The sequence below is a fragment of the Metopolophium dirhodum genome, chromosome 1, assembly GCF_019925205.1.
Source record: "Metopolophium dirhodum isolate CAU chromosome 1, ASM1992520v1, whole genome shotgun sequence".
NCBI lineage: Eukaryota > Metazoa > Arthropoda > Insecta > Hemiptera > Aphididae > Metopolophium > Metopolophium dirhodum.
The window spans coordinates 126275934-126295797 of NC_083560.1; the positions used below are offsets into that span (position 1 = coordinate 126275934).

The 19864-nt window shown below is 29.4% G+C and overlaps 1 protein-coding gene across 1 annotated transcript in view; it reads right to left on the reverse strand.

Moving 5' to 3' along the window:
* Window positions 1-7701: 7701 nt before the first annotated feature.
* The window catches only part of LOC132937309 (uncharacterized), a 30061-nt gene continuing 17898 nt past the window's right edge, over window positions 7702-19864 (reverse strand). The window contains exons 3-6 of the mRNA XM_061004136.1: window positions 13522-14220; window positions 12424-12645; window positions 8197-8304; window positions 7702-7810 (exon numbers count right to left, since the gene is read on the reverse strand). Of these exons, the coding sequence (XP_060860119.1) occupies window positions 7702-7810; window positions 8197-8304; window positions 12424-12645; window positions 13522-14220 (1138 nt within the window). The remainder of the gene's footprint in view (window positions 7811-8196; window positions 8305-12423; window positions 12646-13521; window positions 14221-19864) is intronic.

Below are 19864 nucleotides of genomic sequence, written 5' to 3' on the forward strand. Positions count from 1 at the left end.
ATGTCTAAATATAATATTATAATATTATGAGTACCTATTGAATTTTCTATCTTCACTCTACGGTTTAAATAAATTAATAACATATAATATAACGTAATGATACGTACCTATGTATAAGTAGTGTTAGTGAAATAATTTACTCGTGGGAGAGGGACTGATTTCTAGCATGCAATATTTGTATAAAATTTATATCGTTATAAATATTTAAATCATTGAGGATGTGTGTAACTGTAAATGGCATGAACATTGTATATGCCTAGTGTATGAATACTGTTTTTATTAATCTAAAAACTACCTAATCATTGTGTGAATCTACAACAATGTTAAACAATGAGATAGTTAATTTAAAATTCACATATTTCGTCGAAAGTAAATAATAGGTACCCCAATCAGGCGTGGATCAAAATATATTTGAATGGATCAAATATCTAAATAGGTATCGTATATAAAATCAGAGAATTATTTTATTTCTACGTTATAACTTATTACCTAAATTTTATTTTTAAAAATAAGGTACTTTAATAAATTGAAAACAGTAACAGTTCGGTTAGGTATCGAATTGTCGTTTTAATATCATATATATATGTTTATATTAGGTAAGTATCCGTATATTGGTAAATTTAAATTCAAAAATAATTTACCAACAAAAAATGTTTATTGAAAAAATAACTGAAAAACAGAAAAAAAGGTTATTTGGGGAATTTACATAGGAAGACCCGTGATGACATGATGATCCTAAAGAATTTCTAAATTAAATTAAAATGTATATAGATTATAGTTATGGAATTATAAAGCAACTAAATAAATCAACTAGTCCTGAAATTCGTCCACAGACGCCCCCCCCCCCCTCCCAGCTTAACCAAACCAATAGGATATAATATTTAAGCTTAGGTATATTATAATTATTAATTTGTATCAATAATATCATTGTCTTATATAATATTTTCGGAATGCACTTTGTAAATAAATTTAAGTTTTCGTTATTGTCTTTCCACTTTAGCGAGAACATAAAAGGTCTGAATTATCGAAGAGTGCTAATTATTTGAAGGCCGATAACAAAAGGTTAGAGGCCGAGCTAATGGAAATCACTTTGATGACAGAGAAGATTGATCGAGACACGGCTGAAGAGCGCAAAGCTTTGGTCAAACGTCTAACAGAAGAATTGGATGGTCTGAAAAATGCTAACCAACTGGTCAAAGTAAGTAACGATGTTATTATTTTTAAATATGTTTAATAAAAATAATAATATTATACACTTTACCTACAGTGATTTAAAATGTATAACTAGCTAATAAGCAATTGAGGGTGTAGTGCTACAACTTTCAAGACATAGGCCGGTATTAGGTACTATATATTTTACCAAAAGCACCGTTATTCGGACTGTCCCTTACTACTACCATGTAAGGAGGTAAACTAAGAAAGTGTTTTCTAAAATTAACATTTTAAAGTAGTGCTTACTCAAGATTTGGAAATTGAAAATGTTTTTTCGTTTATAAAATATGGTTGTCATTGGTCATAGATTACATATAACAGTAATGGAAGAAATTTCTATTTTTTGTATTTAAAGTACTCCTCACCTCCATCCAAGCTACTACTTAAAATAGAAAATCAATATTATCGATTACACTATCAATATTATAGAACATTTCCTGACTAAAAAGAATTTTGAAACAAGATACTCCAATGTAATAGCAACATATTTTATACAGTCGAGTCGCGATAACTCGAAGTTGAAGGGGGATAAAAATACACTTCGAGATACGTATTATTCGAGATGTATAACTCGAATTTATCAAAATTAAATCAAAACTTCGAGTTATGTAATGAAATATAATAAAATATAAAAATTATAAAAATGTATGATAAATATATGTAAATAAACGTTGTATAACATAACTAAAATAGATTATAAGTATATGTACATATGTATTATTTATTAGATACAGTAGAAAAATAATTTTTAATTCATTTTTTGGTTTTCGGCTGTTTATTGACAACATCTTCTAATTTTCCTATGGCTTCGAATATAGAAGTATCCACACCTGCGACGGATTCAATAAACTGCCTAACAGTGTGTAGTGATGATATTGCTTGGTTCGCCGTTTTCATATCTAAAGTTCTTTCAGGCTCATTATTTTCATCATTTTCGGAATCACTGTTTGATATATTGATACCCATGATTTCGTTATCAGTTAATAGTCCAGTGACTTCAACATTTTCATCGATTGTAGCACGATCGACACGATCGACACAACACTGTCAATAACATTATTAACCATACATACATACTTACTGTTATTGTGAATGCGCTAATAATCAGTTTCTATATCTACTCATTTTATCTTAAAGTAGATAAAACAAATTATTACGAAATACCCAGATACCCATATATCACAGATATAAATCATATACTTCGACTAAGCTATTCATTACAATTTTATATTCGAGTTAACAAGACTTATAATACATCGAGTGTTATGAGAATTTCAAGGGGAATAAAAAAAAATCGAGTTTTCAAGTTTTTCGAGTTATCGAGGTTCGAGTTATCGCGACTCCACTGTACTTGGTCATTTTTCCGGTCGAAATCGGGTTACACAGCTAGCATACGCCTCCAGGTGACAGGAACTGAAGGTTAATAGCTATTTAAATATATAATTACTATACAAACTAACATGAATAACGCATAGGGCGTAGGTGGATTATAGGTACTTGATAGGGCCGTATATCATTTGCGCATCGTCTGTTTACCTGTGCAAAAATTTGTACATCGTTTGTGCATAAACGGCTGATTATCGTTTGCGCATTGTATGTTTACCTTCGCCAAACTATCGTACATCATATTATGCGCATCAATAGTCTGAACAATAGAAAGGTATAAAAATAATTTTTTATTGGAAATGCAATAATTGTAATATATCAAATTATGTAATAAATAGATACAAACAATTAAAAATAAATGTCATTAACTCAATTGAATTAATATAATTATTATATAGACAGTTAATAAAATAAGATTTTTAAGTTTAAAAATAATAAAGATACCTAGCAATAGGTAAGTATTTGTTAAATAAGCATTGAAAGTTTAAATTTTGACAGAACTCATCAAAATCTCGAGTTTTTTTATTAGTAAAAATTTTTATTTAACTTATAGTCTAGTTTTTTACGTCCAGTAGCCCGTTGTAAATGATAGATAGTAGTATTATAGTACAACTAGAAATTTAGAAAACAACTTGCGATTTTTGGTATACACCTTTTTTCAGTTCTCTTGTTAAATAACATTGATGGGCAAATTATGTATAACCCAAAAATCGAACGATGCGCAACTGTTTTACAAAAAAAGCTCATAATTAACAATAGTGATGCGCAAACTACAACCGGCATAGGTGGTACTAGCGTACCAAGTTCCTATATAGAAAATTCTATCTTTACTAAATACTATAGGTAGTATATTAATATATTAATATAACTACCTCGGAATATAGTATTATTTACCTATTTACTTTATATTTATGAGCAGTTAGTTATATTAATACTTATGTGTTTTTCAGGATCAATTAGAATCGATCGTAGCGCCGAAGAGAATTTAAGTAGGTTGAATTGTGAACATTGTACCTGTCTACACAACAGTGATCACAATAATAATATGTTACCTCTTAATCAGCATGACGTATATATAGTATATACACTATACACGGCTATGTATTAATAAGTACAGTTGTACATTTATCATTATAATAATTATAATTATTTTGCAATTATTGCTAGTTTGTTACATATTTTTTACAAACATATATTATAAAACAACTTTTTAAATAGATAAAAATACAAGCTACAGGTACGTATACAGATTTAATATTATATAAGTACCTATAGTACCTACATAGTCTGTTCGGTACCTATTTTTATTCTTTATTTAGAAAGAAATCTATATATTATTAACCTAACCTTAATATCAAATTAAAGAATTTAACTTTTTATCAATATAAATTGTAAAGTTCATAGACAACCTTTAAAAATTTAATGAATCAATAGTTAGTACCTAGTAACACTATTGGTTCATTAATTTTTAGTGAATCATAAAACGAACAAATACTTATTTCATACAACCCAGCTGTCCCATACATGTGTCCCAGCATACGTGTCATAAAAAATATGAAAATATAATTAAACTTGGCGTGGAGTTTAATTTATATCGATCATCCCACGTGATCAAAATAATATGTAAACTATATTTTTGTCCTTAAATTTGATATAAAAATTTAAAAATTGAAGAATGTCTAAACGCTGATTATAGATACGATGGACAAAAGTCAAAAAGTACTATAGACCTGCATACTTTTTAATGAAACATAGGTACCTACTAGTCATGGTCTTACTGTCTACAAGTTGGTGACAGTGTGGGAAAGCCTTTGATTTTTGTTTTACACAAGATAATACAGCAATTTAAATGCATACTAATTGAGGGGTGACTTCTAAAGTGTACCATTGCCAAAAAATGAATAAATCGAGTATACTTATATACATCAAAGTATATTATTATATACTTTATATAATATACTATTATATACTATATTTAATTATTATATCTTAAACTATAATAAGGTCTATACTAGGGTCTATGCTTGACTGTCACTTTACATTGTTGAAGAAACTCCTTAGAATAAGCCCCCTGTGTTAGGTATATTATATATAATATGAATATACGATAATAATACAAGGCACCCATAAGGATTTACCCATTGCGTTATCTCATGAAATAATAGAGATAATTCTGTTTTATTTATTAAACTCACGTGGACAAGGACTACAATTATTTAGTATTTTAATTTAATTTAAAGTTTTAGTAAAAAGTAAAAAATAAATGAAAATAGCCATTTTATAGAATTCATTTTTAGAAAATATTAACATTTCAACAATTTATTTTCATTAATTTCATGATTTTTAATAAAGTTTTTAGTTTCGAGAATATTGTGAATTTTTACACTACACGGACATTTATTTTCTCCGTCTTATAATTGCGTAATATATCAAATTGTACGCTCAATAGATCACATTTTGCCAGTGGCATAAATAGGAAAAATGTTTAGAGAGATTCAAGCCCCAAGAAAATTTTTAATAATTATAATTCATATTATATTATTTGAGGTGACTAATTTGGGCTAAGTTCACCAAAGCCGCCCCCCCCTCCCCCCCACTAGTTGAACCACTGCGTTTAGCTTCGTTAGTTTAAAAATTAGAGTGAATTGTCCTCTTATAAAATGTAATGATATTATTAATATCTAGGGCATTTTGTAAGCTTTTTATTATATTTTAATTATAAAATGAGTTATGAGTATTTTAAAATCTTAAAAATCACAGAATAATCTTATAATCATTGACCTAATATAATAGGTTAACGGTTGTTACCATAAAACAATATTATATTCCATGACATGGTTATAAATGTCATGGATTAAATGTCTTGAAATAATATGGCTGCTCGATTTCAATTACTCATCAAGTCGGCTATCCAGTTATTTTATATATCTATAATACACACACACAAACACTGTATCTTTTTTTGTGAACTATTTTAGTTTTATTGAACATTTTTATATTGTAGGATACCTATGTGCATCATATTTTTGTATGATTATTTATAGTAGGTACCTACTATAAAATTCGTCAACGACGTGAACCACGTCGCGTCGGGTGATCAGTCATAGGCAATTAGAGGCACATATTGACATGAACTATTATTTTTTGCATATCGTTGTTAGTTATTATTGTATCAAGTGGAAGGAATTTGTCATTTCTTGTATTACATTTATTGAGTATTGTCTCGATCTCCAAACCATATACATAGTTTTAGTATTTTATAATAATATGCTCTTGTGTGCAATCACCGTGTTAAAATTATATACTAATTGACGCAAGTATTGAATTGATTTTTTTATACTTCGCGAAAAAGAATGTAACCATTTCCTATGTATATTATATCTCTTATTGTTCCATTCGGATAAGTATTCCAATTAGGTTGGATTAATATTTTGTTTATACTCACAACTTATTTTCAACCTCCATGAGAGCATTTATGCCCTCAGCCGTTAATTTTGTATTCATCACCTCTTTAAAAGATCAAGCCCAATGCTTATTTTATTATTAATTAACTAACTGTTATCACATCATATACCACATTACAGAAAGTTATATTATAATATTTAATTCATAATATACAGTGTGATTTTTTTAGCATGTTCACGTCCTCCTCCCCACCCATTTTTCCCTTTAATAGTCTGTTTATTCAATTTTAATATTTGAATTTTAAGAGTACCTAAAGACCATATTTTAAAATGTCTGATATTTCTTGTACCTACTACTTAAGAAGTGTCCTATGGCGATACAAACTTCTATTTATCAAATGAGCACCCCCCCCCCCCCCACCCCACACCCTTTTTACAGCAAATTATTTAGCTGATGATTTTCATGAAAGTATTGGTGTATTATACCAAAATTCTTACGAGTAGTTTCTGAATTATTAAAATGTTTATACTAAGGATAATAATCCTTAAAAATAGTTTTATGAAAATATTAACTATATTATGTAATTATATTATGTAATATTAGATGTAGTATTTATTATAAGTACCTAGATTATTTTTACAAACTATTTATATTGTTAGATCCATAGTAATTAGTGATTAAGTACTAACTTTATGTGTACCGGCGTGCTGTTATTCCTGGTTTAGAAAATAGGGACGTGTTTTGAAAGAATTAATGTAAAGATACTGTTTGAAAGGTTAAAAGATATGTTTATAAACTTATTATAATGTTTTTCTGTGTGAAATGAAATGAGGTTCTGCCTGGATGCCTGTGTCTACCAGACTGTCCGAGGCGGCCGTGTCCAAGGGGCCCTTCCGTACATCGACCAGGGTGGGAATTGCTGAATCAGCAGATTCCTGCTCGAGCACCCCACTCCGTAGTCACGTACGCCAATATACATATCATATTGCAAAATAATATACTCTAGTATAACTATATACTACGCTTACATATAACAAACTTTTTCAAATTGTCTAAGCCCCGTATTTACTTAATCCAATACCGAATAAACGTTTTATCCTTAATACATAAAGTTATATAAGCAACTCAAAAACTACTCAAATTTTTATTTATATAGGTACATACAATTCTCAAAAAAAATATCAACTTAATAATTAAAAATTAAAAGGGGGTTCCTATTTGAAAAACGAAGTTCGTCTTCCTTTCTTACAATCATTCTTAAGTGGTAAAAAAAATCAGAAAGATTAGGAAATATGGTTTTCAAGTGCATTTAAAAATTCCGGAAATCAGAATTTGAATATATGCATAATTTAAACATAAAAACCGCGTAAGCAAGATTAAAAAAGCATCCTGTATAAGATTTATTTTAGCAACAATTACTTTTACCTGCCATATTACTAAAACTAAAATAAACTACCATTAGCGCAATATAAATATTATAAATAAAATATCCTTAGAATTATACTGACAGATTGCCTTTGTTCAATATTTTAAATATGCATTATAAATGTTTCTCACATTTAACTTGAATTAGGTATGATTAATAATACAAAATATTAAAATACATGAATAAATTTCCTTTTTAGTTGTAATTAAAATATTATTTATTTTAAGTATATTTAAACGCTAAGAAACTATACATTTATAATTAATATACATTTATTCTGGAAAACGTAAAATATCCGAAAGATACACGATATTTGTTCTTCCGTTGTATTGATCTTCTGGAACAATTATGTCATCCTTGACAAACGTAACCATTACTAGTCTGCAAATCAAAAAGAGAAAGATATACTATTATTGTACACGAATCAATTTATCAAAAATATATCCAATAAGTAGAAAAATGAAAAAAATAAATTTTAATTGTTAACAATATTGGAATTTATATTTAAGGAAAGTAAAAAGGTTTTTGAATTTCACTTATACTTATAATTGTATTATATTTTAATTGTATTTTCTTACTAAGAATAATTTAATTAAAATATTTAAAATAAGTTATGTATACACAATAGGTACACATAAATATATTAAAATTATTATTGTTATTAAACAAAAATTGTTAATTAAATGTTAATTTTTAAGTTTTATATTAGGTAACATGTATTTTATATTTATGAAGTGGGTATGTAACATAAATAATTATTATTTTACCTATTTTCAATGATTTTTTTGAATGCTTCATTTTCATCATATAAATCCCGAAAGTTATCATTTGAAACAACCACTCCATCACATTTATTGGCATATCCAAGCATCATTCTATTAAATAATAATAACAAAGGAAATTATGAATGTAATTTTTAAAACAATTTACTGTATACTTAATAATATTCAGTTGTATTCATGCATTATAAGTATTATTTTATAAATCTAAATATGTCAAAATACAAGTCCATATATAGAGTACCGAGGATATAGGGCATATATAGATTATATGTGTATTTATCACCAATAGTAATATTTCATGAAAGTCAGAAATTTATTAAAAACAAAGTCATTAAGTCGGCTTCCGGCAAAAGTATTCAATCGACAACTTTGCAAAACAATCATGAAAAAAAGGACGTAGCCCATTAAGCTTCCATTTTTCCTAAACGACTCCCGTTTACAAAAGGTCAATTCCCAAACGGCTCTTATCAAAACAGGTTTTACGAATAGATAACTTCCCAAACAACTCCGGTTTTTTACAAACAAATTTTTTCCCACTTCATACATACTTCTGACATAGGACTGTCTCAAAAGAGGTTCTCCCACGCTTAAAACGGCGCGTCGGGTGATTACTTCTCCGAAAACCTCTGAAGAGTACATTAACCGATAGATGGGCCACGCTAGCTGAGTGCAAAGGCGTGGTTCTGGCAGGAGAGATCACACCAAGTAGGCGGGAAAGCGCACTAACGACACGGGTACTGTTACGCGGTGACCTGGATTCAGTCAATAATTTTTCCAATATATTGGAAAATTCATCCCGACAAGCTCGCACGAGCTCCGACGCAAGAAGGCCACCGTTAGGTGGTGCGCTGGGAAATAGAGCCACGATGCGTCGGGCGGGGAGGAACTGAACAACACAAATACACACTCATTAAAGCCGCGCAAGAACGAGTCACGTTTGCAAAAACTAACTGACTAATCTGGTCCGGAACAGGGGTGGGTGGTGTGCGGCCTTAACGAAGCTAGCCCTCGAGCTTCGAGTTTACCAAATTACAATCACGAGAGTTCAGGGCAGACCATGCTTGGTGCTAGTGACTGGTCCTACAACCTTCGAGACCTCTTGTGCTACTCACACCTTCTAGAGTGGCAGAACCCAGGGAGCTTAGAAAGTATACTAGGCCACCGCAAGGTTTTGAAGTGGGCATGGAAGGCGTAGGGGCGTTTGAACAAGGCTGCACCCTTGAGCGCCCTTATGATATTCCCATTCATGATTGTGCAGAATCGCGTTGAGCAAAAGGAGTCACGGGATTGAGACCGTGGCTGACGAAGCTCTGTCTGGGTACAGAGCTGGATGGAAGGCGAATGGTTGAAAGACGTCTTCTTGATGACCCCGTCCCAAATCACAACGCCAGTGGAGGGTGCATCTTCAAACCGACCTTCCCGGGTATAAGGAAGGACTCAGAGGTGGCCAATGGACTGACCGGTGGTAACGAAGAGGGGTCACCAATGAAGAGGAAGCGGACTGGTTAGGCATTTTTGAGCAGACCAACCATTCCACCATTAAACCCGGGAGGTGAGGCAGCTTGCCATACGCAGGTCCCTACAGATCGCAGAGCATCTGCCAAGTAAATGCCCACTCGTTAACCACGAAAAAAAAAACCGCACGCGCATGGCAGCTGAAAGCGTGTAACAAAGCTAGTCGTCCGTCTATCCGCCCGTCCGTGACTTATGTGGATGGCCTCGCGGAGACTGTGGAACTACCGTCTTAGTAGGAGGAGAGGAATTAGTCTGGAGTCATACGACGCGGATCTTTCAAAACCCACCGATCAGCCTCAAAATGAAAGTTGCTTGAAGAACATTGTCTGGCGCTAAGGCACCCAATGTATCTAGCCGGGGGTATGAGACCGCGTCACCCAAGGCGTGAATGAGCCGTCATCGTGAAACATGGCTAAGGGTGTAAAAACCAACAAAGTCTGAGTCTTATACTCCCCGTCATCAGGTTTATGAATGTCTCAAAAGGGGTGTAATTAAAAATGTATTGGTGTTCTTTTTTTTTCTAAGTAAATACTAAACCAACAAAAACCTAACCATGAAAAAAGGCCAAGTTCCAAACTCTCTCCCAAAAAAGTCGCCCTATCAAAGTAGTGAAATATACATTGTGGCCAAGTCTGCTATTTTTGAATTCACAACCTCGTTGCACTCCTACATTAAAAAGTAACACTCCTCTTTTATTTGTATTGTTTAACACTTGGCCAGTTTTTGAATGAGGTATAAATTAGACATGGCCGCAATGTAGATACCACTACTATGATTCGATGTTTTTTTTTGAAAAGAAATCTAAACCTTTTTCTTTTTTCTGAGTTCTCTTCTTCCCATCACCCACGTAAGTCATAAGTGAGAACATTCGATAATGATGTTTTATGCTGGCCTAGTGTTAAACAATACAAATAAAAGAGGAATGTTACTTTTTAATGTAGGAGTGCAGTGAGGTTATAAATTAAAAAATAGCAGACTTGGCCACAATGTAGATTTCACTACTTTGGACGACACTTTATTTTTATTTTTTAATTTCATAATTTTTTTTCATATGTCGTAGATTTTCTCTTGTAAGACCGCTGGGGTCACTGTTGAGGAGCTGAGAGATTGGACTCTTGAGCGTTGTCAATACCAGGGAAAGATAGCAAAGTACGATCTTTTATTTGTCGTCGTCGAGACTTTTTAGATATAATAGTTGTTAAGTCTGGCCTATACAAAGTTCTTATACAGTTATATTCAACAATGGCTATTTCGGTAACGTCTTCTTTGTATTATACAAAATAATGATAATTCAGTGATAATAATTCCATTCAATTTATAAGAGTATGTAGTTTTTCATCAATGTTTTCTTATGACGTTATCACGTAAAATTATCGTCCGAAAACCGACGAATATTATTAAAATATTCTGTATTTGAATAATTATATTATATTTTGTATTTGAATAAAATAAGTTTACGAAAACATTATTATGTTTTATAAATATATATAGTCAACTATAAACAATTTCTTATTACCATTATTGTAACGATGTTTAAAAGAAAATGTTTATGCGTGCTAAGCACGCCACTTCATACGTTTAGAAATACACTCTCTAAATCGGCATTAATTTTGAAAAAATTTCAATTTTTAGATTTTTCACTTTAGTTACACTATAAAACCTACCTTTGTGCCAAATTTCACGTTGCTACCTATACAGGAAGTGTCTTATAATTTTGATGATCAGTTCGTCAGTAAATCAGTAACAATATTGCAAATTTTAAAATGGCATAATATAAAGGGCTCGTTTTCTTACAGCATCCTAAGCTACTCGAGATTAATCTGTGTTTTAAATTTTAAAAGTTTATCTTAAGAGGAAACAGAGATATATGGGTTAGAAAAACTGGACGAATTGGTTTGTGTAAAGATACATTGGCTGAAATTTGACCTGGCAGTGCTGCCGTGCGCTCAGATTATAAAAATATTATGAAAAATCATAATATATTGTGAATTAAATTTTACTAAAGTAACATTAAATTTTAGTGTTAAAAAATAGAAAAAATCGTAAAAAAATGTGAGTAAAAATTAAAAAAGTGGGTAAGTGGATGATGCTCTGCTGCACAGAAGGTTACAAGTGAGTCAATGTATAATGGATTGTATTCAACTTGAATTCAATGATATAATATAATTGTATAAGAAAAACGATACTGAACAGAGACGGTTTATCAGTTTTGATTTTTTACATTTTTTAAATTTATTATAGCCTTTAAGTTAAATTAATATTATAATATTATAATTTTTTATTCGTTGCTACGGTGATAAACAAAGCGTTAGAAATTAAAATCCCATTTTAAGCGGTTTTTCATAATTTGTCAGTAGTTTTTCCCGTGGCATTAAATAACTATTGAGAAAATCGAAAAATAACCTCCCTAAAGTACCATCTTGATCCAACTTACTAAAAGATGAGGTAAATACTAAATAAGTAAATACTATATGTTGAAATCGAAGTACCTACTCTATCTGGTAGAAATTCTGTATACAGGATAAATTTTTTTTTTTTTAAATAACTAAATAAACACCATTATAAAACCACTAGCATCCTCGCTCCGCTCTGAATCTAATAATTAAGTTGATTTAAGTATGACCATTTTTATAAAAATAAAAAAGAATTACACACATCTAAATCTAATAATTTTACTAATTTTACTAATTAAATTACCGGTCTTTGCGGCATGTCATCCTCAAGTTCTGGATCTTTCTGCTGGGGGTAAAACAAACTTGCCCTTTTTTATATAAATTGTCAAGCCGGGTTTTCCTTTCAGACCCAGGTAGTCCCCATTGATGGACTGGAATGAACGCTAACACATTTTTATGCCCTCGATCCATGAAAAATTGTATACATATTTCAATGCCTTTCACTGAAAACGTTCCTAAACCATGTCTAAAAAGAAGTACATTTTATGATTTATTATTTTTACGAGTCAAAAGTTAGAATAGGTGATAACTAATAAGTTTTCATAATATTGAAAACTGTATCAAAAATATTAAATTTAATTATTTCCAAGTACATATGTTAAAATATCATTGAACATTTTTTTGATCTTAATATTTTCATAAGTTATAAATCTAGTGCGTGGATTTGTATGTATTTGCATATTTATTCTGGTTGACCGCATGATATGTTAAACGACCCAAGATATTGTTTCATGGCATAACAATTTAAGCTATGAAACTTTTCCATATTTCAACATTTATTTTTTTTTATTTAAAGGGCTTATTTTACAATTTTAATTGCATATTTCATCTTTTAGTTTTTATGCTTTTTAGACATTATTGAAATAATTAGGTACTATTGTAATACAGAAAAAAAAATATTTTTATAGTTCTTATTAATATTTAAATTAATTAATGGGTATACTTGTAGATATAAATGGTTTTAATGAATATATTTGGGAATTAACTTTTTTCTTATTGACTAAATCTACCAACAGAGTACAAATGATTTAGTTACCTAATAGTAAATTCTTTAGAAAATTTTTTTGATACTAATTCATTCCTATTTGTTATTCTTATAGATTCTTATAAGTATTGTAAAGAAAATTTTTTATAGTAGCGTTCCATATTTTAAACTAAATATTCAGAAATTAAATGAGTACTGGAGTTACATTTTTGAGTGCATATTTATTTTTATTTTTTCCGTTTATGTTTGAACATTTTAGTGCATATTTGGCTGTATTTAATGCAATAAATCCACGATCTAGATATTATTATCTTTATTCCAATAAAATAATTCAGAAATTTAAGAAATAAAACTCACGTGTGTCCAATGTTTAAACCATCAATGATGATGGGTCGCAGCTTTCTATTATTTTGTTCTTCCCATACCCTATTATGGTTATGCAAATAACGATAAAATGGGGCTCTACTTTTACCTATTGTAGAAATATCTTGTCGTTTGGATACAGATTTAAAACTATTTGGTTTTGTAATAGATTGTTGATTTGATGTATTTTCATCCTCACTGTTGTCCGATATAGTAATAAGTTCAATAGATTTATTTTGAACACTAGTACGAAAATTAATAATCTGAAGATCATTATCAAACAATTTAGTATCACATGAAAATTGTCTAGGGACATCTTCATTTATATTTCTTGTCTTAGTAATATTAATTATTTCATCATTATCGATGTTCAGTGTTGTTTTTTCGTGATCTATAGCTTGGAAGTTTTCAAGTGTAATATCATCATCAGCAGTAATATCAATAATATCTATGATTTCATCATTTGTAATATTCGGTACTGTGGAAGAAACCGTTTCCATACTTGTAAGATCGACCGTAAAAACCAATTTTTCATTCTTATCCTCAACTGCACTTATATTTGGCGCATTAATGTCTATAGGTGCTATTCTTGATCTCATTTCTTTTACAATCAACGTCGGATCAGCCCGCTGCCTCCGCTGTATTTCTGGTGAAACTAAATGTATCCTCTTCTTTCTTCTTTGAATGATATAACTGTAAAACACTTTTAATAGTCATTATTTATACTAAGTAACTTTACAAAGATTTTGATTTAGTAAGTTGTAAACATGTAATTTAACATAAATATTAACCCATAAACTGGTGTTTAAAAAAAGGTGTATTATTATTCTGTGGATAGAGCATAGGAATTATTAAGGATACATGTTATACCCGTTTATTTTATATATGCATTTCAAGTTCAAATTTCGAGAACAATCATCAAAATCTCGAACATTTTCTAATTATGTTTCAGTTAAAAAGTCATAATGTTTTTCTTTCTATAGCTAACACTAGACATTTTAATAGAATATACTCCATAACTGTTGCACATTAAACGAAAAAAAAAGTTTAGCGGAAATTAACATTCATTTTTATGAGCGTTTGAATTTAAAATGTTTACTTTATTGGATTTTCACCAAAAAATTAAATCAACAAATTTTCATCTATCGATTTTTTAAATCTTGTTGTAATTCAAATATGAATAACATTAATACTCAACATTTTGAACTTATCTTAAAATGACCATTTTCTATACATGGTAAAACTTTCAAACTATATAGCCAAGAGAATATTTTCATATTTCGTAAATTATTTTTCAGTTATAAATTCATAAAAGTCTTTCTTTTCATAGCTAACATTAAACATTTTAATAGAAGATTCCCCACAAATCTTTAACAAGTACAAAGTTTACTTGAAAGTTATGCTATTTATAGCCATGAGGTATTTTTGTTATTTTTTTTAAAAAATCAATTAATTAGATTATTCAACAAGTATGTCAGGATAACACAACACGTCCGCTCAAAATCGTTTTTTGTATGCAATGGTTTATTATTGAAATCAAATATTTTTGAGGCTGGGAAAACTGCTTCGATTTTCTTCAACGGTACCTTATTCAATGTGAAAGTGAATCTTGTTGATTCATTCTCAATAGTTTTGAGCTGTTTACAGACATTTTCAATTTTCGTTTTTAGTTTTTTTAGCTATAAATGTAAATAAAATTTTATTTTTTAATTCAAAAAACATGAACATTTATTACAAGGCTCCTGATATATTGTTACAATAGTAGTTGAAAAATATATTAAATACATACGTAAATATTTTCTTATAAGTATTTTAAGTTCAATTTTTGACATAATTTATCAAATTAAAATTGAAAAATTATTTTACAATAAAATTAACATTAAATAACCAAGAATACGATTTTTTTACTATTTAACGCTAAAGTTTAATGTTATTTTAATAAAATTTAATTCACAATATGTATATGATTTTTATAAAACTTTTACAATTTAATTAGAATATAACCTTAAAAACTGCAACACATCTTTAACCACGCCTCTTTTGAGACAGTCCTAAATCATAATTATGCATGAAGTGGAAGGAATTTGTGTTGTAAAAAACCAGAGCCGTTTAGGAGTTGACCATTTTGTAAAACTTGGCCAAATTGGCTACGGCTTGTTTTTTTGTATACAATGATATTATAACATAGAATTCAAATTTAACACCATGAATTACAGTGACCCATTTGTAACATACTGTACAGCAGAGGGACGCCCACTTACCCACTTTTTTCTTGGTGATGTAAAAATATTTCATTATTACAGAAGTTTAAAATTTACTATTGTAATGTATTAAAAAGTTCACAAACTGTACAAAGACCAATATTAACAGATTATAGAAAATATTAAGCAACTGTTGTACTAACAACATTAAAACTAAGGAGTAAATCTCATCAAAATATCGACATAAAAGTAAGTTTAATTTCATTGCATTAAACTTTATTCCATGTAACAGGTTCATCATTCAGGTTGTTTTATACTTCAACGACAGTTTATTTCAATGAATAATAAATAATAAATAGGTAATATAATTTCCATAGCTTTTCATTCGTCATTCCACTCTGACTAGCTGGTTTCAACTAGGTTTATCAATGTTGAATTGGGCGCTCACGAATTGCCTCCCATCTGACCCTCGAATTGCCTCCCGTGAATTTTTTTTTACAAAAGGTTACCCGAATTGCCTCCCGATTTCAAAAACATTGTTCACTCGAATTGCCTCCTAAGAGGGTCACTACCTACTATTGTACTGGAATCGCCTGCGATAGTTATAATTAACCGATTTATAAAAAAAATATATCAAACATAATTTAGATGAAATATTCTGTTATACAGTCAAAAACTTAAGTCTGTATAAAATAAATGTTGTAATAAATAGACTGACACAGCAGTAATAATTAATAATATTAAAAATAATAATGACGAAATATAATTCTGTTATACAGTCAAAAACTTAAGTTTTTAAAATTAAATATTGTAATAAATATACTTACACAGCAGTCATAATTAATAATATTAAAAATAATAATGACGAAATATAATTCTGTTATACTGTCAAAAACTTAAGTTTGTATAAAATAAATGTTATAGGTACAGTCAAAAACTTAAGTTTGTATAAAATAAATGTTGTAATAAATAGACTGACACAGCAGTAATAATTAATAATATTAAAAATAATAATGACGAAATATCAATCTGTTAAAACTTAAAATAGATGTTTTAATAAATAGTTTTAATAAAATAGTTAATAATATTAAAAACATAACATTTAAAAATAATTTAAGTTTATGTCCGTGGTTTAAATTTATTTGCCAATACTTTTAAATATTGCAATTTTGAAACTTCCTTTCTGTTTAATTTATCGATTAAGTCGTCTATAAAATACATTTTATTTTTTGTCATTGTCCTAATTTTTTTGGTTTCTATTTTGGAAGATCTTATTAATATTCTGTATCTACCTGCATTGCTTTTAATACATCCAACAATTTATATATATGAGGATGAGTTGATGAAAAATTAGAATTATATTTACTGTGGAATGATTCACAAGCGTTAGTAGACCTTTGTGCACTGGATGTCATTTCAGCCCACATTTTCGTTGGGAAAGATGAATCTTCATCTATATAATTTTCAACCAAATAATCGAAAAATTGAATTATTTTGATATTATTAGGTTGTATCTCACCAAGATCTATGGCAAAAACGTCACCTACCTAAAAATAAATAATTGTCTGATAAAAATTACAATCATTTCAAAATAAAGTAATTAAAATTTTACTTCTTCTGGATGCAGAAATGGAAGGCCAAATATGTATGTAAGATATTTTCTAATTTCTCCCTCATTTGAATATTCAGTAGCTAAACCAATTTGTTGTATTCTACGCCACCAAGATTGACATAAATGAAATATACAACCCTTAACTTCAATTTGTGGCCAAACTTCACGTAATGCATTATGTATGGATTTTTCAAAATCAACAAAACACAATTTTGGTTCAAATGTTTCCACGGACTTCAAACATTGGTTACGTAATTCTATGAAAGCTCGTTTATATGATGCTTGACTTTTATCCTTTAGCAAAAAAAAATGCTAAGGGTATATAATAATTATTATGAAATCCATGTATTGTAAACAATTGGCAAAAATATCGTACACAATAGTCAAAAGTTCCATCCACATATATTGTTGTTAGCGTACTTAGAAACTTGATATTTTCGTCACATGAAAACATCACCAAACCATTTAATGAGTCATTTACCATTATAAAGTTCTCATCTGTAAATGTTTTAACTTCAATGGACGATAAAATTCTATGGACTTCATTTACGTCTTGAGGCAATTTTGGATAAATAGAATTCCTAGCATGATTCATATTATTTTTTATGTAAGTTACGTCCGAGCTTGTTAATGTACTTACATTACAATTTTTCATCTCGTCATGAAATAATTTTTCTGGTCGTTCAGAGATTTGTTCTAAAGCTTTCCGTTTCAATTTGTTGCTGAGTATCTGTCTATTGATTTTTTGCTCCGAGTCTTTCGCACAATCGTGATTAATTTTACTGTTTTCGAACTGGATTTTATTGTGTTGATCGGTTTTCAAATAAGCTGTACATATTTTTTTCGTACATGTCCACCGTTTAATGTCATTAGCTAATTCTTTTGATATCCAAACTTAAAACCATCACATATTTTAATGGTTTTACCCTTTTCACTGATCTCGCTGATCACGTTCATTTTTATGAAAATATATGTACGTATATGTATACTGTATAATAACGTGTTATGGATAATAACGTTTTATCGTGGTTGCGAAAACGAAACTGACTGTGTTGAACTAGTGATGATAGACTAATCATTAACTGATAATCACTAATCGCGGATAAGATTATTACATTCGAAAAATTAATCGGTCTGGGAAATACTGTCTTAAACATTTTATTTTTGACCATTACGGAATAATATAATAATCGATAGTACACGTACAACTATCGATATATTAATTAATATTCCAGGTATGTTATGGGAGGCAATTCGAGTAGACCGTTTGGGTGTACTCGAATTGCCTCCGAAAACACCCGGAGGCAATTCGAGTAAAAAAAGGTCACCTACCTAAATTTGGGAGGCAATTCGAGTGTCACCGTTGAATTGACTATAAGTAGATCCCAACGGTAACGACGAGTAGATAGAAAGGGATAGAGTGAGAGAGAGAGAAGTTAAATATAAAATGCTCATTTATAATTGATTTGTGATATTTAATTGTGTTGCAATCTGAAAATCAGATACTTACATTTATTAAGAAACATAATTCAATGAATAAAATAACACATACATTTTTTTAAAAATCAATTAAAGTCGCAAAGTTTTATTTTTTGAGGAAGAAGATATTTACTTAAAATACACACAATGTCATCATTGTAAAATAAATGCGTTTATCACTGCACTTGGAATCTAAAACTATTGATTATTTATTTTTTATATTAGAAAGTAGAAATAATTTATATGGTAATATTAATAGTAATATCAGAACCACTGTACGTCTATACCAGTACCAGTATTGTTTAGAGGCTAAGCTCTCCCCTTTTTCATAATTTAGAATGCAAATATGCCAAATTGTAATAGGTATATGTATTTACGAAAACCTTCAATAACGTTTTTAGGAAATTCAAATACAATAGATATAATAAACAATTAATATCCAATAAATTGAAATCCCGATTAAAAATCGATTAATTCTAAACTTATCTAATCTAACCTTTTTGTTTCGTTAGGCAATTATAGTAAGACTTAGTTATGTACGTGTGTGACCGAATTAAAGTTATCAATCAGCAGCTGGCTGCTGTCTTCCTTCTATCTGTCAATTGTGAACTATTATTAGGTTTATTTTACACTTTGAACAATATGTTACTGTAATAAAAATTAGGCACCTGAAATAACATTATTGAATTTTAGTTATTGTCGCCCATTAATATTTCATATTTTAATGACATAGGTACCTACATAATATTACCTAGCAATTATTAGCAATGCATATTTAATTAACAGAGTACCTAATATTAATAGTCTTAATATATAATTAACTAATTAATATAAGGTATTGTTCTTCTTTTAGCAATAAACATATTTACAACTAAGACATTAGCTACTTTTGTGAATAAGTCATCGAATAAGAAATTTTATTTATTTTATTTTATTTTGTCAGTTTCGATTGAGACGGTTACTTTTTTGTGTACAAATTTAACGTACTTATGTATATAACTGTCATACATTCATTTTTTTTATGGACAATTATAAGATAATAGGT